The 24,880-nt window shown below is 40.1% G+C and overlaps 1 protein-coding gene across 1 annotated transcript in view; it reads right to left on the bottom strand.

Moving 5' to 3' along the window:
• ST8SIA1 (ST8 alpha-N-acetyl-neuraminide alpha-2,8-sialyltransferase 1) overlaps positions 1–24,880 on the bottom strand; it is a 130,265-nt gene that overhangs the window by 53,820 nt on the left and 51,565 nt on the right. Inside the window, exons 3-4 of the mRNA XM_075758573.1 lie at positions 6,490–6,599; positions 724–816 (exon numbers count right to left, since the gene is read on the bottom strand). Coding sequence (XP_075614688.1) covers positions 724–816; positions 6,490–6,599 — 203 coding nt within the window. The remainder of the gene's footprint in view (positions 1–723; positions 817–6,489; positions 6,600–24,880) is intronic.

The raw sequence follows: 24,880 nt of genomic DNA, 5'->3' as shown, positions 1-24,880 counted from the left end.
CATTCCAGGTGATAAACAAATAACATAGCAATTAAAATTCAGGAAGGCAAAATCAGAGAGACAGCATTGACTTCCCCCCACCCCTCCTTCTCCTCTCTCATCAGCTACTGACATTTGGAAAATTTCAACCAACTCTAATAAACAATAAAATTTTGTCCCAGTTTCCTAAGAAAGTGAGGCTTGTATGATCACAACCTGCCAGTCAGTTCCATCCTAACAACTTCTATACCCATAAGTCAATATCAAACAAATAATACGAAGACAGTAAGGACCCAGAGGTTATCAGTGGTGAAACAAAGAGAAACCCAAATTAACATCTTCATTAACTGTGGGATGCAGCAGCCAGTTGGCCTGGCCACCACAGTAGTTTGGGCCACCCATCAGTACGTGCCTGGCTTGGGAGCAGCCAAAGCACCTCTGGCACGTGCTCAGCACATGGTAAGAGGACGGAGCTGGAAGCACTGGGAGGAGTATGGTAGAAGAAATAGCTCTGTAGGAAGCCAGCCTCCCTTTGTTTCCTTGCTTACAGTGAAAGGATCAGGGATTTAGTCTTTGATTACTTCACCTAACACCAAATGATTGTCCATTTCATCTTTTCCAGATCCTTTTCTAGGATCAGGAGATCATAAAGAACATAACTCTGATGCAATAATATCTATAACACAGATGAAGTATTTTTCTTTTTGTTTCCCCTGACGAGAGAAAGAACAATACGCTTCCTACCTTTTCTGAATTATACTGGGATTTGCAGTCACCAGCTGGGTTTTCAATCCAACGTCCTTGCTATATTCACTGGAGAGAGGAGGAAGGTTGCACCTGTACACAGAAAGACAGTCAAGATTTTAAATGACATTCAGGATTGACAGGCTTCAACCTTAGTCTTTTTTCATCTCCAAGTTTGCAGGTGTGGTTTGGTGTTGGGTTTTTTATTGTTTGATGGATTTTTTGGGGTTTTTTTGTGGTGGTTTTTTGTTTTGTTTTTTTTTGGTGGGGTGTTTTTTTTAGGGAAAAAAAAAGCAAGCTGTCAGAAAATGTAAAAGTGCTGTATAAATACCCCTGCTGTACCACACCTATAAGCACAATAGGAAATTTTTGTACCAGATTATGGGGAAATGTAGAAATCAAACCTTTCACAGAGATGATCTTATGTAGCTACTAAGCAAAAACAAAGACAAAGACTTGGCATTTCCAACAAGCTGAAAGTCTGTGGAAGATGACGTTATTATCTACAGCAAAGACTTTTTCTAAACTCTCTTACAGTTCTGTTTTTCACTCTGTTCTCTCTTGTTCACTAGTAGCAGGCTCCAGACTGTTACCACTCTGTGGCATTGCAAGCATTACACATCTTGCAAACAACGGGCAACTGGCATTTTTAATATTACACTGCAGGGTACAAAATTTACCAAGAAAACACAGAAAAAAATTTTAAGTGTCTTTTTTAATATGTGCATCTCTCTTCAGCTCAAAGCCTTGTCCTGGTGGGCAGGGTGAAAATGTAATAAAAAGAAAGTGACTGAGCAAATTTACTTTGGAAAGCAGAAAGCCAAGACACCACAAAACAGAAGTAGAGAGAAACTTTCAGACAAAGGACAGTCCTAAATGCTTCACGGTAAAGACCTGGGAGAAGAAGGAAGGCACAGTAGATAAAGATGAAAATACATTCAAACAGTATCCAAGCCTATGCACTGCTCCAGAAATTACAGTCAGGAGAAATCTACTCAATACATAGAAATAACACCAAAAATCTGTTTCAAAACATTTTTCATTTCAAATTTGTCCAACTTTTTAAATCAAAGATATGAACAATATTTTTAATGCTTAAAAGGCAAAAATAAAACCAGGATTCTCAGAGACAAGTAGAATTTGGAATTTTTTTCAGAAAAAGACTTTTAGTTTTTTATGTTGTTGGGTTTTGTGGTTTTGTTGGGCTCTACCATAACCAAATTTGCCCTCCAATTTTTAAGTCCAACCATCGAATCAAGGCATCCCCATTTGCACATGCTGGTCTCACTGTTTTTCTGCAGCATGCTGGAGAAGCGCAGCACAGAGAAGGAGTGCGTGAGGTGATGAGAGGTGAGGGGCACACTTGGGCACCAGCTCCTTCCTCTTCCTGCCCCCAGCAAGAGCTCGTGCTCAGCAAAGGCTGACCCTAAAGAAGAGGGTCACTTTCAGCTCTGGAGCAACAAACCCTTGAGTCCAATAATAACAAGCTGCTCATCAGATGTTTTTTATCTTAATAATTCAGAGGCCCATTTCCTACACTATTGAGAGGCAGAAGCTGGGGAAATGAACTATGGTTTGGCTTTTATGTCGGTTTCCAGGGGCTACCGCAGAAACCGTTGGGCTCTTGCACTACAGGTTGCCATACTCTTCCACCACACTGGGAAGATCAGTCTCATCACCAGGAAAGCCCCTGCTTCTACAGCAGTTGCTGCCTTCGTTAGCATTTTCACTGACCTCTGCAGTGTTTGGAGAAGGGATCCGGGTGCTTGCAACAGCAGAGTGCAGCAAACAAGGCTGCACAAATTCCTGGCCTCACCTCCACGTGTTATGGTTTTGTGGCAATATCAGTGCCTGGAGAGGGCGCTAGCATGCACATGGGATACTCCCTGCAATGTCTGTTAATGCAAAACATCCCACCTTCCCGAAGAAAAAAAACAGGGGTGCTAATTTGCATGTATTTGCATACAAATACCAGCTCTCAAAATCACATTCCTAAATTTACATCATCAGGAAATGCCAAGGAAAAGGACAGCAAAGTCCCACCTATATGGAACATAGATGGATTCAACCACATTCACCAAGAAAAATAAAATTTCCAGATAATTTCTCCTTTTCATGACTACATTTGTATTGAGATCTGAGTTAGGAAACAACTTCTAGTTTGGTCTGCCGCAATTTAAGAGAAGCTAGACAATTTACAAAGAAGCCAGAGAACAGGGTTCAGAAAGAAGAGGGTTCAGAAAATGCAATCATTGAGATGGGGGACAAAGAAACCCAACCAAAAAAAAAAAAAAAACCCAAACAAACAAACAACCAAAAAACCCACACACAAAAAAAACCCCAGACTAGAAGCATAGGGGAAGTTTAATTCCCAGACATAAAGAATGATAAAACCTTAAAAATTGAGAAAGGTTTACATTTTAAATAAATAAGTAAGACTGCAATATGTTGCTTCCTGCACCTGCACTGGGTAGGATGCAAATTAATCAGATCAATACTATTTGGAGAGGTTGCAAAAACCCTTTCAGTAGCAGTTTTCAATGGCAAGTCAAACAAATATTTGTGAATCAAGATATATAGGTGATTTGCCTCAGAGCAGAGAGAGGGTTAAATGACCTCTGGAAGCTTACATTTTAATGCTCCCTGATTTTAATAAACAGAAACTCATAGGGCAAGCTTTTAAGAAGCCATTTTCAGTTGAAGTTTATTTAAAAGCACTATGAAGGACCAAGATCTCTCCCTAGTTTTTATCATCATAACACCTCAATAATGAAATTTCTTTCACATGCCAGTCCCAGATGCATTATTTAAACACATCTAATTCCTTTCATCAGTAAGTCTCATTCCCAGCTTGTTCTGCATGAAATATTAAGAACTGGCCTGAGTATTCAGAGGAAACTCAGCGAGAAATCAGTTGGTTGAAAGAAACTTCTTGGCCTTGCAGATTATTTTGCTGACCAGGTCAGCAGAGCGCTGAGTGTTGTGAAGGTGAGCAACACACCAAGAAAAAAAAAGAAACGTCCTAAGAAACATCTTCTTAATTAACAGCTGCAAGGGTAAAATGAGAGGGATCCTTTAACCCTCACCAGGCAGAAACGGCTGTTCTGGGTTTGGGCCCAGACAGAAGTCCATGTCCCACAGGTGCTGAGAATCCAGACAACTTGGCTGAACAACAGCACGCGTGTTTGGTAGGTGCTATGTGATTATCTAGCTAAATATACGCACATATACTAAACACTAGGGACTAATATGAATTTAATATGAAATTGCAACCATTCAGTTTCATCCCTTTGTGGCACCTTGGCTAGCGTCAGGACAATAACTGCATAAGGCAGCTGAAAGCCATGTTTCTCTGGACTTGTCTGCAAACCCCGAAGTGCCACCGCATTTAACCTCCCCAGCTCCACCTGGGCTGGTATGGCTCGATGGCATGGCACAGCGTGATTAAAAGATAACCGCTTGGCGTCCCCAAACCAGGACAGCACTAGTCAACTTGAAACAGTGACAAGTTGCTTCTAGTTCTGGAATAAATTCATCAGCAAACAGCTTGGAGAACTTCCTGCAATCCCCTGCTATTTTACAGAGAGAAACCCTCTCCCTGGGAGATGTAGTCTCCACAGGGAGCCATGGAAACCACAGCAGAGCCATGGAAAGTTGTTGGGGGAAAGGGAGAACTGTGAGATGTAGAAATATTTCTTCAAAATCTAATGACAAGAAAACATGTCTCCTCTGTCAAAATACAGATAAAAACATTGCTTAGGGTTTAGTACCCAGCGCTTCTCTCTCAAAATAAACACTGGCAGGAAGGAAGAGAGCAAATAAAGATTTTTTTTCTTAGATATAAAGATTACAAAGTTGAAAACCAGCCAGGTATCAGATGAAGAGCCTATTATAACCACACTACCTAAACATGTAGACCATGTGCCATGCACCTTTCTCGTTGCAGATGCAGTGTGCTATGCCTTAGGGGCTGAAAACTGCTGCTCTTTTAATCTCTATGTTGGTACAACTGTGTTTGTAGAAGATGCTCAGCAACGAGATGAGTTTAAACTCATTAACTAACCCTAGTGATTACAATATATCAGAGAAGATGGCTGCAGTCATAAGGCAGAACTTATGGAAATACACTTAAGTGAAGTCAAAAACAATGTGAATGGAAGAAAAGAACAAGGGCAAAACCTGGCATGACATTCTACACTGTGGAAATACTTTAAAGATATTACACAAATTTCTTTTAAAAAAAAATGTTATGCAAGTCACTATTGTGCTCTTTCTCTCTCAGCTCTCAGATTATAGAAATCAGATTTAGAGAAGATCAACTCGAGCCTGTCTTCCACCTGCTATAAAAATATTTTCTCCCAGTGGTATATGTTTCTAACCCAAAAGAACTGAAACATTTTCCATAAATACGACTGCACATCACTAATACAATACAGCCTGCAGGCAGCTACTGGGATTTTTGCAGGATTCTCCCATCACTTATTTCCAATTCAAAATAAGTTCTGTACAGATAATGGTTGCTTTACCCTCCCTGGAGAGAAAAGGATTTTTCTGATCAAGCTACAACAACTGCTGATTTTTTTTTTAAAAAAGTTTCTATTGTTTTTGTAACTGATTGCTCCTGCAGCATTTCAATTTCCCATTGCATCTAGATAATATTACCACGGTATATACCCTGCAGTTTCTCATATTTAATCTGCGGAACACCTAAGGAGTTTTGCAGTAATGGCAATCAGTACACTGCCTCTCCCCCATGCCTTATATCTTATATCTATGAATGCTCTAAGTATACGTTTCCTTTTGCCTTTAGTTTGTTGTATATTTCCTTGCTTTCACGTTGAAGGCATTTTTGGTCTTTGACATGCAAACCAGAAACTACAGTAATACTGTTTGGTTTCTAGCAAATGTGTACGGCTTTATAATAAGCCATCAGGATCTAATAAGGAGACTTGCTAAAGTGGGTGTTCATTATGCATCCATCTCAAAACCCAGAGAAACTCCATTTCTCATCTCTTTGGGAGCATTCCTCCAGTTTCTCCCCCACAATGTTTTTCTTGTTCATGTCTAACAGGGAGGAACTAATTTCTGTCTTTCTTCCTTAAAGAATGCAGACCTAGAAAGTGCCAAATTCAATCACGAAAGCAGTAGTTGGTTCAACATCCCTTCTGACAGGTTCGTACAACTTCAGGAAGGCTGGAGGGAAAGGAAATGTGAGGAATCCCAAAAAACCTGCATCAAGGGAAGACATTTAGCCTTTCCTCAATCAGCCAGAAATCAGTCTTGAGGGAAGAAAAACATAGGAACATTTTAACCTTGTTCCAACTTACTACTTAAGCCTTGCCCCATAAATCAGTACCTACTCATCTTGAGTTCAATGGGTTGCATATGGTGGCATTTAGAGTTACAGAGGACAGAGCACAGTGCAGAATGAGACCCTGCCTAACACTGCATAATTAAAGAGAAAAGCAGCTCTTCAGTACCTCTCAGTGGCACTGCATAATCTGTCACAACCTTAACCCATGCATCTGCAGATTGCCCCCACCCTACACATGCATTTGCAGAAGCCAGTCAAAACTCTCTTCTTTTTTTTTTTTTTGTCCTCACACTTTTACCCAAATCACTTGTATAAAGCATCCTGCAAAGGGGGGAGGAGGGGAAACAACAAGGCAAATTATAATTGATTAATCGCTACTGAATAGCTTTGAAAAGTCCAAGATTTAGCAGAGGGAAGGGGAGACAATGTGTCCATTGAGGTTTCTGTCTTACCGCATGACAAAATCTGCTTGATCTATTTGTTTGCCGCAGCCGCTCTTTTTCAGGATCCCACCATTTCCCACCACGGAGCATTTCTTCAGTGGCAGCTGGAAGGGAGTAGCCTAGCAACACAAAAGAAGGATCGGTTTTACAGAGGAGAACACACACATCTTTGTAACAGCCGCTCCTGGAGAAGCCAGGGAGCTGGCAGGGCTCTAAGTGACAAAAGAAAAGGGAGATTTGGAGCTAGGGAAAAAAGAAAAGTACAGAAATTAGCTGGTAAGTAGATGTAGGACAGTTCTTATCCCCACTCCCCAAACCAGGATGCAACAAATGTGATACAGAAGATAACAACATCTCTGCAAAACCAAAACTGCCTGAAGTCCAGGCAGTCAGGTCAGAATGAGCCTTCTAGCCAAGCTGCAAAGACACCAGGAAAATAAGACAACTAGGAAAAAAAAGAAGAAAAAGAAAAATCCTTTAAAGTGACCTTCCAGAGCTGATAAACAAAAGAGAGCTCTGGGGAAGAATGGAAAGAACAGGGAATGAGGTGATGATAGAAGAGCACTAAGAATCAGGAGTCACCCTGGCTCCCTCCACGGTTGTGTCGCTGGGACAGGTCACTCTGAAGCCTTAGGCAAAGATATTCAGAGCTTGACAGCAGCTCCTTAAACACTCAGCCACCCAGATACGGCATAAATTAAAATTAGAAAGGGACCATTTTAACTAAGGAGCTCTTGGAGCAGCTTAGCAGGGTATTAAAGTGCAAGGTCAAATTGTCATGCTATCTTATGCATCAAACGCAGTAATAAATTAGATCTGTATAGTCTTCTTCATTCCAGAGGATCTCAAAACTATGGGTGGGATATCCCCCCACCAGCCTCAAGTCATTCACCTTCAGTGAGGTTGAGACAGTAATTTAAACAGCACACAGTGTATCAGTGCAGCCCAGCACATAAAAAACCAAAAACAAAAAAAACCCCAACAAACCAGGTGGTGAAAAGACGTGAATTTAAAGCACTGTGATTTAGTTATAGAATTGAATTTGTCTACAATACAAGAGTTCATATTCTCCTCATGCAAAAATTGTGCAGAGATTTTTTATTTATCAAACCTGTCAAGACCTGACTTTGCAGCAGAGACAGAAGTTGCTGCACAGGCCTCTGAGAACGCAAATACCACAGTGACAGGATGCAGCATCGTAAAATAATTCTCCTCTCTGGGAGGACAAGGCAGAATGGTGGCAGCACTTATCCTCACTTATATGTACAGAGTAACGTCCAACATTGCATCATGTATTCACCAAGCGTTGCGACAGTATACGTGGTCCAGAAAACAGACCCAGCATTATAGCACAAACTCTGTATTTCTTAAGACTTCTACTGTCTTATTTCTTTTCTTCCTTAGATTTATTTGCTGTATCTTCTTTTCTCAGCAAACTAGATTCCATTCAGCTGGCATAAAGCCACAAGCTGCTTTCTAATGAAAAACATTAAAGCATTTTGCTTATCCTAACTCTGGGTTAAGATATGCTAAAGCAGAAAAATAAATTTTAGTTTCCTGAGGCCCAGCCACTGTTAAGAACCCAGTAATAGCACAGCAGAGCAATACTAAGTATGCAACTGCTTTCTTGTCCTGCATCTGCCTTCTCAAGAACATTTTTTAATTTACACAGTTATTGAACTAGGAGCATACGAAATTCAAAGGACATCTCTGAGGTGACCCTGACCAAATGAGAGCTCACATACTCAGTAAAAAGGGGGGGGGGGGGACGACAGGAATCAGAGGAAATGTAAAAGAGATACGTTTTATAAATAACAGTACCTTTCTTATTCAAGATACACCAAAGCTCCTTCCAAGACAGCTAGTTATACAAAGGCAAGGCTGTGACAAATCACAGACAAAGGCAGCAGCCATTAACTCTCGCTTTAAAGAGTTGTGGACGCTTTGTCACATAAATTCTGTGGCTTTAGTACATGTTGAGTGGCTTTAGACCTCCAAAATAAACATTCAGGAGTTACTAAATGCTTTTAAATGCTGTGAGTTGTAAACAGCCTTTGATATTGCTTGAGATGACCTGCTGTCCTTCAAGGGAGGCTTATATCCTGTTATGGTCAAAGATGATAATATTAGTTGTCCTTTGCATACAGCCTTGTTTCCAAAAGCATGCAAAGCCTTGAAACTCTTGTCCTTCAGAGAGTCCAAGAAACAAAAGAACACATCAGAGCTGCCAGGGTGATTTGAGAGAGCCAAAGGAAAGTAGAAGGGGCAGATAAAATCACCATGGTGATTGTCTCTCTGCCTAACTTGTGAAGAAATCCACTCATTCTATGGACGTCAGAGGAAAACCAGGCTGAACAGAGTTCTCTGAAAAGCTACCATGCCCACAAGGGCCCACAGAAGCTTTTGCCTCCCCAAGAAAAGTAATGAAAATTCAGGACACGGCACAGACATAGCACAGAGTCTACATGCCACTGTTTAGTGGTGTTAAAATGTTCAATGGACGCAGGTGCCAGACCATACTTACAAACTTTCTACAGATGTTGTGCAAAAGACCTAGTTCCAGTACCATAACAGTGGCAGGGTTCGTAAAGGCCTAAGGATTAAGTGTCCCTGCTGCTTGGTGGGATTTCAGCTGCTTTGAGCTTAGTGAAGAGCAATTTCTTAGGATGGCCTGGGAAAAACGTACATTTGTTATCTTGCACATGACTTTTCTTCAAACATTTAAATCACAGATCTGTATTATTGCTGAGACTGCAAGGGCACTTCAGGAACTCTGCCCTGAGTCTCTTTGTCCAAACAAACTGCCTGGTCATACACAAATCATACAAGTCTTAAACTCAAGTGTTGACCACAAGTGACTACAAAACATAGGGCTCCTTTTCCTGTCTACGAAAGGCATTTCACTTTCAAAGGAAGAGGGTCCTGGGCTTTGAAACTGTTAGGACACCACCATCCTGTAATCTAGTTAGCAGCAGCACACCCAAACCACTGCAGGGAACATCAGTGCGGATGGCAGCTTCCCTCCCCTCCACAGCCAAAGGGTGCTCACGGGACAGATAGCACAGATAAAGGCACTTAGAGGCACTTCAAAGCTAAAATGCTGTGGGCTTCATTCTGTTACTTCCCAAAGGATTCAGCTCATTCCTTCCTTTGGGCTGCCCAAAATAGGAGGTACAGGCAGCTTAAGCAAAATTGCAACATAATTAAGCAAAAGGAAGCTCCAGCCCTAGCATGCAATAGAATTACTCAGCTTTTTACTAGCTTTCCACACCACTACTGGGCTTTCGAGATGTTTTCCTGCATCCTCTAGCTGCTCCTACTGCTGGCTTGTCAGGGTATGCACTGTGGATTTAAGGTTGAATTTAATATTTCATCAATTAGCAAAACCTGGAGTTATTTTTTTCTCTAAGGGTAAAAAACATCCAAGATGGACTCCAATAATGGTTAGTTTTCCTCATGCCAAGTGATCTTATGCTATCTTCATGGTGTGGGTGGTCTGCCACTATTATATTATAATGCCAATATTATATTGGCATTGAAGACTTAGAAGAATGCTACACCTTGCTCCAGAGTTGAACTGGTTTTATTTTTTTGTAAAGTAGTCTTGGACATTACTTGTAATTTCAGTAAGAGGCAATTTTCAGCCAAGAGCATTATACTTTTAAGGTGATGGTGCTACTTGAAGAGAATACCATAGAGTAAACCCATTTGCTTCTACGTTTCTATTACCGGCAAAGTATGTTTCACAGGACCTATAAAAACCTTCTCGTGCTTTCCTTCTCTACCTCCCACAGTGTAACTCTTCGCTAGGCAAACTGTCAGTTCATTCTTAACAGCATATAAGTTCCCACAGTGTGGGGACTCAGCTGTCATTTATGCTAAATGCTCACAAAAACCTCAGTTGTTTTTCTCCTTAGAATTGTAAGCTGGCCTAACAAACGCTGGCTTTGGACTGTAAAGTTGTAACAAAAGCATTTCCATTAATATTAGCTTTCTGAAACTCTTATTATTTTCATTGTAAACACATAGGTTATTTTCTTCATTCATAAAATTTTAATGCACAGCCGGAGTCTTGCGGATGGACTAGAGAAATAGCACAGCATCAGTTCATCTACTGTAATAGAGAAAATGTAAAAATAAATGACCGACTCACCCCCATTTTAAGCAATCATTACCACAGGATTTGTAAATATTGTTAAAAACACCTTGCACATTGGAAATAAGTGGGATGAATTCCCTTTAAAACTGTTTCAAATAATTTTAAAAAGGATTTTGTAAGGTGGTTTTTAAAAGGCATCTCCAAACAAAACCAAAGACAGAAAGGCCCCATTGTCTCATTTTCCCTGGTTTAATACAATGAAACTCCACCGATAATCAATGAAGATGTTCTAGTTCATATTCGTGTAAATGAAAGAAGAACCTGCACATCCCCCTGTGAATTCAATGACAAATAAGCACACAAAGCAATAGATTAAGGACTCCCAATTGAATATGGGACTAATTTAACAAAGCATCTATCCAGCAATTCACTGATTAGTTTCATCATTCATCTAAGTAGAAATAAATCATTGTCATCAGTTAAAAGAACATCACACAGTACTAACAAAATATAATTTATTTTAGATAATGCTACTCTAATTCACTTTGATTTCATTGTTAGGTTGTTAATGCATTAATTTTTGCCCACTCCCTGCCAAAGACTTTAATCAGCAACCAAGTTCTTACTGGGAAAACAGGAAAAATTACAGTATTCAGCCTCTGAATAATGTTGAAGATGTCAAACATTGAAAACACTAGGAACAAAACTTACAATAAAATGGGGGTTTAAATAAGCATTTTTGAAGTTGCAAGAGATGCTGTGATTTTACTGTCCCTTTTGAGAAGGCAGCATCCTGATGAGAAGGGCGTAGTTCTACTGATTTTCCTAAGGAGCCAGCAAAACCTGGAAAGTTAACACGAAGCCAAATTCAGCTCTTCATAAAACATTTTCTTGCACCTTTGCATAAGGAGGTAGGTGACACTTTAAAGGATAACTCTCTCTTTGCGTTAGCCACAGGTAAGGTAGCAGTGTTTTTTTACACTGTCAGACACAGTAGGGTGGCAAATGCTCCTTCTCCATTGTTAACAAATCATCTTCGGTCTAATGGGCCTTTTGTTCCTCCTACAGAGCTGTCAAGACACGACAGCTTGACAGCAACTGGCTCCAAAAAACACCAGTGTCAGGGATGGCGTATTATCTATGGGGGAACGCGGAGGGTGGCTGTGGTTCCCGACACTTCACTCACTCCTCTCCCCCAAACTGTTCCAGCCCTGCCCTGTCTGGGGCCCGGGAGCCCAGAGTGAGGAGAAACCATTGACAGCAAGGTGGCCAGGAGGAGCTGCTCCTCCTAAGAGAGAGGACTTTGCAGCCCACCTCCTGCACTATGCCACCACAGGGAAACTGACGTTCTTTCTATCCTTTAGAAGTAATGGTTGTTTTCTTGGGAAAATAACTGGTTCCGCCCCAAAAATGCTTAGGGTTAGGGTTTTGGGGTTTTTTTAAGTGAAAACAAAGTTTCAAAAATTAAAGATGGACTTTTTTTTTCCCCAAGAAGATTTCCTTTAAATTTGTAATCTGTTATCTTAAAAAGTCTTGCATGTAGTAATTAATAACTTCAGACATTTTCTGTCACTGACCTCTTCTCAGCCTGGCCTTTCTGTTTGTAGTTACTGATTGACATAACTGCACAAAGTTTGAAATGCATCTAAAATTTTAACAATAATTTTGAACTCACTTTTGTATAGAGAAACAGAAGAAACATGGATTACAATGAAAGTGTCTGCATGTGAGTGCTGAAAAGAGGGAAAATTTTTTCTACATCATAAATCTTGAGCCAATGTTGTGGGCTGGAAGAAGCATGCATTTTAACATTTAAGAAACCATATTGACACTTTACTGGCAGATTTACAGAATGCCATATAATTCCTAAATTGTTTTGTGTTCACACAAAGCTCTATTACAAAAGCACATTAGTGAAACTGTTGAAAGCTATTTCGCATGTGCAAAATCTGTCAGAATCACAATGTATGTTCCACTGAGACTTGCTAAACGTGTGCGTTAGCTACAACTCGTACAAAATTCTCTATATTCCACTAATATGTGAAATAGTGTGTGAAACGTTAAGCAAAAAGCAACTCAAAAGTCTCGTCTATATGGTAATGCTGTCGCAAAACAGAGGGATAGGTATGCATGTCTTACATTCAACTTGTGCAACAGATCAGCATGAGGCTCTTGCCAGACTGATCCCAGGTACATTACACACCGCTCTTTTGGTGTCTGCTAATTATGAGTATTAATAAAGACACTGAGCATGTTTTTTTCAAACTCTGGACTCAGATACTACCAACCCCCAATATTTGATTACAATGCAATTACTACAAGAAGAAGTGTGGCAGTGACTAACTATGAAATCCCTCTAGGAGATAAGAAAGTAATCCTACAATGAGCCTCCAGCTACCTTCCTTTTTTTTTTTTTTTAATAGTTTCTTTGCTCCATACAGGCGCTGCCAACTAACAAATTTTGAAACCTGTCTCAGTCATGACAGCAGTGTCTTTATCAAGAACTGAAGTGGAATTAAACGTTCAAGCTCAGGTAAACTTTGTGCACTTCACAAATATGTACTTCAGGCAGTATTGTTTATCATGAGATTAATATCTCATGAAATATTTATACAGGGACACAGGACTGCAGAAGACCACTTAAGAGACTGAAAGCATTGCTCTGCTGCTGCAGGAAATCTTCTTATATGCAAAAGGATACATGGGATATTAACTGCAGAGCAACCACACACAAAAGAGAGAACACTTTGCAACATACCTGCATATTCACAAAAACCACAGAGTGCCAGTAACTAGATGGCAGTCATTTTTCATTCAAGTTGTACTTTAAGTACGAACTTCAAAACGGTGTGCTCCCTAATAGCTTTCCACCCAGCGTGAAGTCACTGCAAGTGAGTACTTGCCGTGAACTAAAATAGCATTTCAAATTGCTACTGTGGCATTTAATTCAATGGAATCAGCCTTCATACAGCCAGGATAGCACAGTGTGGGGATTATGAAGGGGGAAAAAAAAAAAAAAAAAAAAATCACACTTGGAGATTGTAATAGTTAATTTTAGAGAACAGACTATTCATGGTATATCATAAACAGTATTTTAAACAATGAATGCTCCAGGAATGTGAAGCGAATTCTCCTTTATAAGACAAAGATACATTAATGGGTGGGAAATGCCAAAGTTCTGGAAGATTTCTGGATCCAAACTTCATGACCTGCAATGCACTAGGACCCCAAACTTCAGATTAAAAATGATAAAAAGGAAAAACTGTTTCATGATTAATTAAAAAAGGAACTCAGCCTACTGGGGGTGGGGAACGTGTCTCTTATTCTGGAAGACGTTATAGCTTCCAACATTTCCACAATTGGGAGACCTCAGGAGTGACTTAAGCTTCCTTCCACATAGTTACATTTAGATGTTTCATGGAGCAACCCAGTCCCATATAAACTGTACAAAATGGAAAGATAATGTACAAATTCCTTGAGAAACATCTTGACCTATGTTTGTAAATAATTGCCTCTATCGGCTTCCCTAACCACCTTCTCATACGCTTGAATAACTCAATTTTTTTTTCTTTTTTATTCCTGTGTGATAAGGATAAACTTTGATTCATAGGTCAAATCGCTAAACTCTGCCAACAGCCACAGAAACACTCAGCAAATCCTTCCTTTTACCTGACCACTTGACATCACCAGATGCCACGACGAGCTTAGAGGAAAACCCCACCCATTGTGTGGGATTCTCAGCCCTGCTCTGCTTTGCCAGCACCTCTAGAGGTGGGTACACAACACCCTCCTTAGATTTCAGACTTAAAAGCTTGCACTGTACAGCATTTACACAGCAGGCAGCTATTCACCTCCTAGTTCACTGGCACTCTACGGCAGAAAGACTTCAAGATCTAACTTTCAGATGCTGCTTTTGAAGAGTGCCCATCCTCCACTTTTTCACTGTTCCTTTCTTAAGCTGCTCCAAGTCTGAGCAGAAGAGAAGCTAAGTATATCAAACTGTATATGCCAGGGTTACATTTATACAATGTTCTACCCTTAAGTCAAAAAAGTGCCTCGAAACATTTTTGAGTTTTGACTAGATGTTTCATAGAAACAAGGGTAAGCACAATCATCACTTCAGGGGGGAAAAAACTAGGCTTCTAATGTCATGCATGTCTATTCAACAACAAGAGTAGTTACTATTTTATGAGAGTTTAATGAGGTATTCTGCAGGCCTGGGAAAATGCAGTATAAATTTTTTAATTATATCTCCTGTGTTGCAGCATACAATTTCCTAGCTGAGGAAGCTACTGTACAGAGGCGCACATTTTAACTTTCACGCACAAAACTTTTTGATAAAGTAAATAACTATTATATACCAGTTAGAGAAATGTAGACAGAAAACAAATAATATGATTGCCCAATGACAATGTCCTCCAGCTCTGACCGTACTTTCTCCCTCAGCGATTTCAGGATGGAAGAACAGCAACAAGCTGCAACCAAAACAGAAGAGGGAAAATTGCAGGGTATCTGCTTACTTATGCCTGGTGTAGGAATATGTAGACAACGTACTCTCATGTTGAATTATTCTCTTGTGAGAGCATGGGACAACACACAGCCAAGATAGAAAGATATTTGGAAATTTTGCAACACTAACTATTGTTCAGTAAGGGATACTACTCACTTATTTTCCCAGCATTACAGAGGATTTCTCAACACAGTCTCATATATGTGCAAGGTTATTGCCAGGATCAATCCACAATCAAACATGCAGTTCCTAAGCATTTTAAGATCAATCCTAACCCTGCAGAACTGATGCAGGTTGAATGTTTCTACAATAGCCTGAGCAGAATACAAATAATTGTGAAACGCAACAATAGCCTGCATTGAACGTGGGTGGGGGTAGGAAAGAGAGCATGCAGGAGGACTCTGAAGAAGGTGTCAGGACACCCATTGGCATGCATGTGGTTGATTTACTAAAAAGCTCATCCAGCTATAGGAACACAAAGTTCTCTAAAATCTTACTAGTAGCACACAGTATATACAATAAATAAGGTTAGTTTCAGCTCATAAAAATTATAAAGGGCTTCCCATTCTACCTGTATAAAAGACAGTAACACTTAAACAAAGGAATAGCTCCCTGAATTCCTGAGGGTCCTCTGATCCCACTGATATGAATAATGCACTGCAGCAAAGGAAATCAATCAACTTACAAAGGCACCAAAATATGGATTTATTCATCATTATGATAGCTACCAAAGTTTAAAGCTTTGGCTTTTATTTTTTAGGATGTCTTAAAAGCAATATGCTTCCATTTAGCTAGTATATTAAACAATGAGCTTCTACAAGGAAAAGATCAACTAATCAAAAAATGGTTCTTGCCTTTGCTTTACCTCTAAACAGTTCAGATGACTCAGTGACGTCTATTGACAATCACTAGTTAAAAAGACATCAAAGACAACTAGCAAGGATTGATCTCTCTGGGAAATTTGCAATTAGTGTTTGAGCAGAGTTTAAACACTGAGATTGGTTTCCGGCAGCATGGAAGCACTGTTGACTTTCATTAATACTTGCAGATTTATTCTTTTTTTCTTCTCTATTAATGAGAAAAATTAAGTCTATTAAGAAAGCTTCGCTTATAGGTGAAGAGGAAATATCTAACTATTTTAAGACAAATTTTAGACTTTGAAAATTCCAAGTTTTACAATACACATGCAGATTTATTTACCAATCTTTCTTTCAGTAAAAACCAAACAATTCCCTCTGATTCCAATTAGGTAAATGTAGATAAAGAGCAAAGGGAACCACAACAGAGAAAGGTTAGCTAGGAAACATTTGGGGGCTCCGGTATTTCTAAGTGTTTAAGATAGTTTACGGGTACTGGTTGGATGAAGAAGCCTTATGATATTGGGCTGCCCAGAAGCATTTTTTTAAAAAAATCCAACATGTAACATCATCTCACAGATACAGTGGATATATTTAAATGCACTACTGAATTGGACGAAACAATGGCATGAACCCAGAGAAGTGAGCAATCACTTTTTTTCCCCCTCCCATAGCACACAGTCAAACCACATACATAAAATACACTAAAAAATAAGAAACAGTTTGAGGAATCCATGAATGTAGCCAGCTCCAAAGAGCCATTATATTTGGATCAGGTGAGGAGCCTGTATCAATCTGTATCTTGCATCTTTAGCTTGTCCTTCATCCACAAACCTAGATGGCACGTGAGTTGGCTCATGTAACTAACAACACAAGAAAAGTTGACCCATAAGAGTTGAAAAGCAAATAATAGTATGCAAAGAAAACAATGCAAAGAATGTTAAGGACTGTACGTAAAGCAAGGGTATAGGTCTTCATTTAAAGTGCTATCTTCCTTTAGGGCAGTCTTTCTGCAGAAATGTAGAGCCAAGGTTAAAAGACCCTGCTGAAAAGTAAAAATGGTGGTTAGCAGCATAATAGGATTTACATATAATGAGTGACTACCAAATTGTTTAAAAATTAATGTTTACCAAACAAGGAAGCAATTAGACGAAAGTGCAGTGCTATGTAATGTCATGTCTAAATGTTATGAAAACAGAACTTCAGAAGTCCAGGGGGCAGAGAGCAAAACCTGTTACAATTACAGAATCAATGAAGTTTCCATAAGCTATTTATTTTTTCCAGTAATGAAAACAAAACTCCTTAAAATGAATAGTATTTCACATAGAGGCATGAGAGTAATTCATGAACTTGTTTGAATAACTTATCACAAATTGATTTGAATAAATGATCATTTATTTCTATATCAATAATTAACCACTTAGTAACATAAGATTAAAATGGGGAAAAGCGTCATTGCATTATATAAAGGTGTAGGTTCCCCAAAAAGCAAACAGAAAGTATCATTTGTTGCAAGCCCACACAAAAGTTCATTTGGGGCTAGCTCCTCTACTGAGAGCACAGCAAAACAAGGAGGCTAGGCTTCAGGGACCAAACCCAACCTAAGACTGAAGTCTCAGCAGTGCAACGTACACATCAGAATCTGAAAATTAGAAGTTAAATTGCGCATACGGAGGTAACTGCAAGCCTAGTGAAAGGCAATACAGAATAAAATCAACGTCACATAAAGGGATGCCTTTTTGCTCTGACTTGGTGCTTCCCTTGGTTTTAGCATCAGATAACTCAGGTAACTTAGTCCAACTTCCTCCTCCAGGCAGAGTCACCCGTGAAAATTGGTCAATATATGCTGTTTCTTACGTGCTTCAGTATCTCTGCATCAGTCAGGCAGTCTTGGAGTGCAACTTGCTGGATTGTTTCGCCGACCGCACCTGCAGGCCGCAGGTCGGGGCCCGGCCGGGCAGGCCCGCGGGTCAGCACCCTGGCCAGCTCCGGGCGGCCCGCGCTGCCCCAGCCCCGCCGGCGGCGGCTGCCGGCCCTCGGCAGCCGTGCGGGTTTCACTGTGCGTGAGGGGAAGTGCGAGCCTCCGGGTCCGGTTTTCACTTGAAAAATCACGGTAACAGCGAACTCTCTGCCTCTATGAGACAGCACGTCATATGTTTTCATACCTAGATTATCCTGTTGCTCTCAGCAAATACTACCCTCGCATTCTCAAGGGCCCATTTTTGGCACATTTTGTTCATGTCATTCATGTGCTACTCCGTTCTGTTTGGTCAGGAAAAAAAAAATCTCTTAGAGGTATAATTACATTCACTGAGTGAAGAGGTTCAAAAAACGATGTGCTGTTCCCTGTTCAAGGTCGCAATTTGGAAAAGACAGTGTCAAAGTTTTAATAAGCTGCAACTCTCTTCTGCCAGCTGAACAAAACACCACCGAAATCAGAGTAGCCAAGAAGACAACATACTCTTTTCTTTTTTTATTGTCAGACTCCATGAATAGTTTTTCATCTTTCTATTAGACTAAACCTAACTTTGTTTTGCCCTGAGAGCTATTCTAAAACCAAAAGCAATTCCAGGATAAACTAATGAACATCAATATGACTCACTCAGCAGGAAGCTATTAACATAACAAGAATGCGCTGGATTGATCATTCCCTGAGTGCTAAGCACTACAGACCAGCAAGCTTCTCAAGGTCTGTAGGTCTTTCCCTCCACTTAGTTTTTGAGCCAGCTGCAGCCCCTTCAAAATGCTAGGCTGGGGACAGAAGTTTCCTAACCGTAAATATTTGAGCCTTATAACGTGGACGAGGAAGAAAAAAAAAAAAAAGAGGAAAGGACTTGTTTATCAGTGGAGAACACCTGGGTCCCTAATAGGGATGACAGTTCATTAATTAGCCTCATGCTGAACCTACTCTCAGTACTTGCTAGCATATAACACTAACATTCAAACATGGCAGATGACTGTAGCTGCCATACAGCACTTTTAAACACACATCCTTGCCAGACTTACTTCTCTGGCTAAGAAAACCACTCCACTGTGCCTCCTATACTCGTTGCACTGCTTTAGTTTTCGTCCTTTTACGAAGACTGAAGACATACACGAACTGCCATGATCTTCCACTCTTTGAAAACTGACTTGTCTGATTTTGATACATCCCAAACTTAATCTTCTAACTTTTCCTTTAGCTTTCTTTATTCACATGAGCAATCTCATGGAAAAAGACAGCAGGGGCTGGTTGTTGGCTTTTATTAAAACATGTAACTGTGTCCTCTAGTTTCATCTTCCCACAGTATCTCTAAGTTTATTTTTAGACCTCTCTCAGTCAATTAAAGAGAGATATTCAAGTGGTGTTGCTCTCCACTCATGTCTGGTTAGCCTTTAAAGGGCAGACTTAGAAAAAAATGATTGTAAAATGACATGGAGAATGCTGTACGTTATATTCCTTTCTCAACTGTATCCAGCTAAAAAGTGTCACACTTAAAAAAGATGCTTTTTCCCCTAGAGATATAATCTCTCAAAATATGACCTGTGATCAGAAAGTCAGATTAGGTTATTTCCTCTTTTTGTATTTTTACCATCACTAGTAAAGATTCTGCACAAGTGGACTACTTAGATCTTTCATTTTTGTGCTCATCTCCTGACAGTGCCATTCGTGATACCTGGAAACAAGACACTATTAGACCACTCCACTGTAACAAACAAGTTAAGAATACTGTGGTTTTTTCCAATAAATAAGAGTGTAATTACCTGAGAATATGCAGAGAACAAGTAGATTAAATAGATTCTTTTTAGCAGCATCCCTCTTCTACTCCTAATTACATTTTCATACCCCTCAACATAGATGTCTACTCTTTTTGCTGGGAACAAACATGACTGTGTTCATCTTGGATGGCCATAGCCTATGTTTTCTCATCTTTTTTACTCAGCTTCTCCTTTGCTTTAGGAAGGCATGGCATGTTTTGGGTATTTACCTTCATTGTTTCTACCACCAACACAGACAAGTTGGCCCCCCATAAGGGTATATTTTACATATACCCCTGATAAGGGCTGGAGCACCTCTCCTATGAGGACAGGCTGAGAGAGTTGGGGTTGTTCAGCCTGGAGAAGAGAAGGCTCCGGGGAGACCTTACAGCAGCCTTCCAGTACCTGAAGGGGGCCTACAGGAAAGATGGGGAGGGACTGTTTATCAGGGAGTGTAGTGATAAGATAAGGGGGAATGGGTTTAAGCTGAAGGAGGGTCGATTTAGATTAGATGTTAGGAATAAATTCTTTACTGTGAGAGTGGTGAGGCACTGGAACAGGTTGCCCAGAGGCCTTGTGGAGGCCCCATCCCTGGAAGTGTTCAAGGCCAGGTTGGATGGGGCTTTGGGCAACCTGGTCTAGTGGAGGGTGTCCCTGTCCATGGCAGGCGGCTTGGAACTAGATGATCTTGAAGGTCCCTTCCAACCCAAACCATTCTATGATTCTGTGATAATAAAGCTTATCCATCCCGTACATCTCCAAGGTATATAGTTGAAAGTAATGCCTGGTTTAACTGTACAAGGAATCCCTTGCATGCCCACCCACAGAAGGAAGCAATTTGCCACAACATAACAGGCCAATGCAGAAGAGCACCTGGGCATAGAGGCCGTGGCATACGTGGTGGCACTAGCATCCTGTGACCACATACGGAATGATAGTTGTAATGCTCATAACGCAGCCCATGGGCCAGAGCTGGAAGCCACATTTTTGACTCGCCTCATGCTGTCACGCTGAGAAGACTACTTTCTGAGAAGCAGCTTTACCAAAGACAAATTGCACTTGGTTTGAGGGCAGTAGGCTAAGAGCAGGCAAAAGAAGAGGTGAAAAGAAGGGCTCTTGTGCTATCTCCTGTCAAAAATATTGCTGATATCACCAAATTTTACCTCTGTTATCAACTATGCTTGCCCCTCGGATTAACAACACTTGTTTGGTACGAAACAGGATCAGTTGGGCTGTCATCTTTGTTAAAAGCTGGAGTAGGGATAACCTGGGTGCCCATAATAAGTTTACTAAATCACAGGCCTCTTGTGGGGAGGATGGTAAAAACCTAGGCAAGGTAATGGTCCTTCTTGAGCTGGAGTGAAAGACCTGCAGGCTTTGATGACAGAAGAGGCAACCTGGAAATAAAGATAACGGTCCAGCACAAGATCAGGAGTCCCTCAGCCCCTTGGATGTCTAGCAGAGCAACAGCACTACATAAAACTGTCTAAAGAGTCTGATCAGTTTTACTGTATAGAAGTTCACACATGTAGTATCTTCTTTTCTTCCCTTACAAAATCACATTGGTTCATTTCAGAGTTAAATCCCAAAGTGAAATCTTACCAGAACTACTGAGTTTCATTGAGTTTTTGCATTAAAATCTTGGAAGTCTGTGAAATTCACAATCTTTCAAAATTAAATCAGGATTCGGTTGAAAAGTTTATGGATATTAATGAATTAATGGCCTGAATTTTTTGTTCACAACAAAGTCTAATTGCAAAGCTTTCATTTAAGCAGTGAAAATTTTGACAAAGGTTTCATTAAGCCTGAAGAGGATACTTGTAGATACAACTGACTAGCAGATACTGCACTCCAAATATTCCAGCGAAGTGAAGAGGAGGCTGTTTTACAACACCATGCTAAAGATAAATTAGCAATGATTCTACATTAGAATTCAAAGTGGGCAAGTCTTTCACATTGAGTTTGGTAAAGCTACAGGTCACAGGCTACAGTATTTTGTTTAAATCACTTCTCCCACTCCTACTTAAAATTCAGACATCCAAATTCACTACATCAAAGAAATGCCTCAGCTCCATTGAACTTGCAGTAATTCATACATAACGGGACTCTACACAGAGCTACGAGCTCATTGCATGAGACCCAGAGATCTCATCCCGCAACAGAACAAGAACAAAACCCATGGGCTTCAGCGTAGGAGCCATAGTCTGTCAGGTCATCCAGGGGTTGAGAAGAAACGCTTCCTCAGACCTCTCAAGCCTCAGATATTAGAATGAGACACATCCCCAATGTCCTATTGCCCCACTACAGTGCCACCAATATACAAGTCAGCCACTTGCTCCTGCTTTAGGAGTTTTTGTCCCAAGTGCACTTGCTTGATAAGCACACAGGTTGTTAAAAACAGAGAGAAGCTGCAGTGTGAATCCCACCACAGTCTCACGCCCAGAGAAAATCCATGAAATGCACCCAGGACTGCAGCCTTGCCTCCCAGAAACCTCTCACTAATTTTGCACACAGTCACACCCACTGTCTCATGGTACAGTTAACTTCTCCACAAGCACCTCTCTGCCTCTTGCCACTGAGTGGCCCAGGGAATAGCTCCACAGAGTTGCATATTGGGTCAGTAAAAGGTGAAGAGACACCCTTTCCAAGAGCATCACACAGCGGGATGCAAGAATTCAGGCAGACAGCACTCAGTACTTCTCTCTTTCTCTCTGCTGCCAGGCACAAGAAAGTATTCCAAAACTAAGACAGATTGGAAAAAAAAAGAAATCAGGCTTAGGTTTTGGCTGAGGCCTGTTGATCTGGTTAAAATGAAGGACAGATGTCCAATGCAAAAGCTTACACCTTAGACAAAAAAAATCTGTAATTTCTAACCAGAAGCATGCGTACATATGGAGAAATATCACGAGGTTTCAACAGAGATTTCTTTGGTAGATACAGTATTGTCAGTTACTGCCAAAGTGCTGAATGATGTAATTTTATATTCATATATATCATGCTCATATACCTATAAAGCAAGAGTATAACAACAAAAATGCAATTATAGACTCTAATGGCTGGGAATAAGCATTAAATGGGGAAAATTACAATGAATCAAGCTAAAACAACAAACGTCACAAATGAATGAAAAAAATACTGCAATGATTTTGCAATAAACATACAGAAGAGCAAGTTCTCATTGTTGACCCAGCAGATGAGGTAATATCCTACACAGCTGACTGGACACCCAAGAGACCCCAACGTCCATCATCTCTAAACACTGATGTAATTTATATCCATTTGCACAGCCAGAGTGGTGCTTTAAAGAACCTAAAACACAAAAGTAAAGAAGCTCCATCATTCAATTAACAGCCCAAGCAGCTGTGGGGATAGAAATTACAATACTTTCTCATAAAAATCTGTATTTTTCTACAGTTAATTTTAAATTTAGGATAATGGCTAGCATTTCTCAGTACTCTGATGGCATCAGGATGTGTGTTATATTTCATTTCTGTTTTGATTGTTTGTGAGTTTCACTGATTTGGTAAGGTAACATACTTTATGGTAGACATAGGCAGCAAACTTTCTAAAAATCAATGTTATAAGCTATAGTGATGTATTTTGGTACTACACAGTTTGACAGGCAAAGTCAGCAGTTCCATTCCCACATTTATACTTTGGGGGACGGTGGAAATAAGATATGGGCTTTTGGAGGCGACAATGAGTTACTGGAGCTCATTACCGGGGTATGGTAAATGCTCTGTCATAAGGAGTCTTGTAGCACAGTAACTGCAGCCTTGCAGTATTAACATACTGCAGCTGAAGTACTGCTACTGTACTAGACTGAGAAATCACCAGATGCAACCCCACAGCTTGAGTTACTTGGGAGGTCAGGTCGCGTCATGAGCGTTCCTGCTGCCTCTAAGCCTACTGCACTGGAAATAATGACACAGAGCACTCTGCACCTGCAGGTGTCAAAATACCTGAAGAAAGATGTTAAGTGTGGCCGATAGAATAATCTTCATCATCATACATATGCTTGGGATCTGATCTGCAAGCAGCCTTCCAAGCACAGGCAATGAGGATTCCAAACCCCAGAGAACCTATAGGCTGCAATATAGCCTCTATCATAACTGATTTATTTTCTGTTCCTTCCCTCAAATTAAAGTTCCTATACCCCATTCAAATGAAACTATTACAAATGATCCAAGACAAGTCCCAAAGGAGTGGGAAGAATATCAATGCACAGTGTAAATTGCTCTTAACACACCGCCAAAGTAAAAAAATCATTTTTACTCAGCTCATCATTTTTGCAGAGACAGCTTTTTTTCTCCCTCAGCTAAGCAGCTAGACATCTGTTGAAGGCAAAACATAAAGATATGGCAATCAAAAGACAATTTTTACAGTACAAAACCGTGTTTTTTAAATTTACTCCTTCTGACAGAAATTTGGAGTGCACTGCCAGTAAATGGTAGTTAGGCATATGTTAGTGAAATGAAAAAGACCCTGAAAGTGTAATTTCAGAGAAAATGCTTTTTGAAAGAGAACTTCTATGAATTCTGGTGGAAAGACTACTCAAAGCCACACACATACCCATCACATTTTTCCAAGTTATACTGTATTTACATTCCTTGAAAGTACAACAGTAAATGGTACGTTGACCTGTTTGCCAGAAGAAGGAAGAAATTTCTTAAATCGACAAAGGGCTGTTGAATGACTGATTTGGATTGCTATCAAATTTGGAATGCTGCACATCTTAGATTTTCTGTATTTACTCAAGTTTTAAGGAGATTTCAAAAATATGAGCCATAACTGGCCTGCTTATGAGATATTTAACAAAATAATATTATATGGTTTCCAAAAATCTGATCTGTAGAGCATTATAATAATATCAAATTCACTTCAAAATGCCATAGACAAATGTCATCACAACATGTTAACTGAGAATGAAATTGGGGTAGTTTTGTGATCTAAAAAGATCAAAAAACCCCCACATTTATACTATTGGAGAGAGAAAAAGAAAGAAACTGATAATGTGCTTGTACTCTTAAATAATGGGTTGGGGAGAGGGCTAACAAGAGGGGATATTGCATGTTCAGACATGCAAGAAAATCATCATTACAAAAGAAGTGCAATGCCAGAATGGAGAACTTCCCACCGCAGGAAAATTCAGAAAATAAGTATGAGCACCACAATTCTAATAATGGAGGATTAAAG

Source organism: Balearica regulorum, chromosome 1 (assembly GCF_011004875.1).
Source record: "Balearica regulorum gibbericeps isolate bBalReg1 chromosome 1, bBalReg1.pri, whole genome shotgun sequence".
Taxonomy (NCBI): Eukaryota; Metazoa; Chordata; class Aves; order Gruiformes; family Gruidae; genus Balearica; species Balearica regulorum.
The sequence above is the reverse complement of the archived record's forward strand: the minus strand, read 5'-3'. Positions and strand labels throughout refer to the sequence as shown.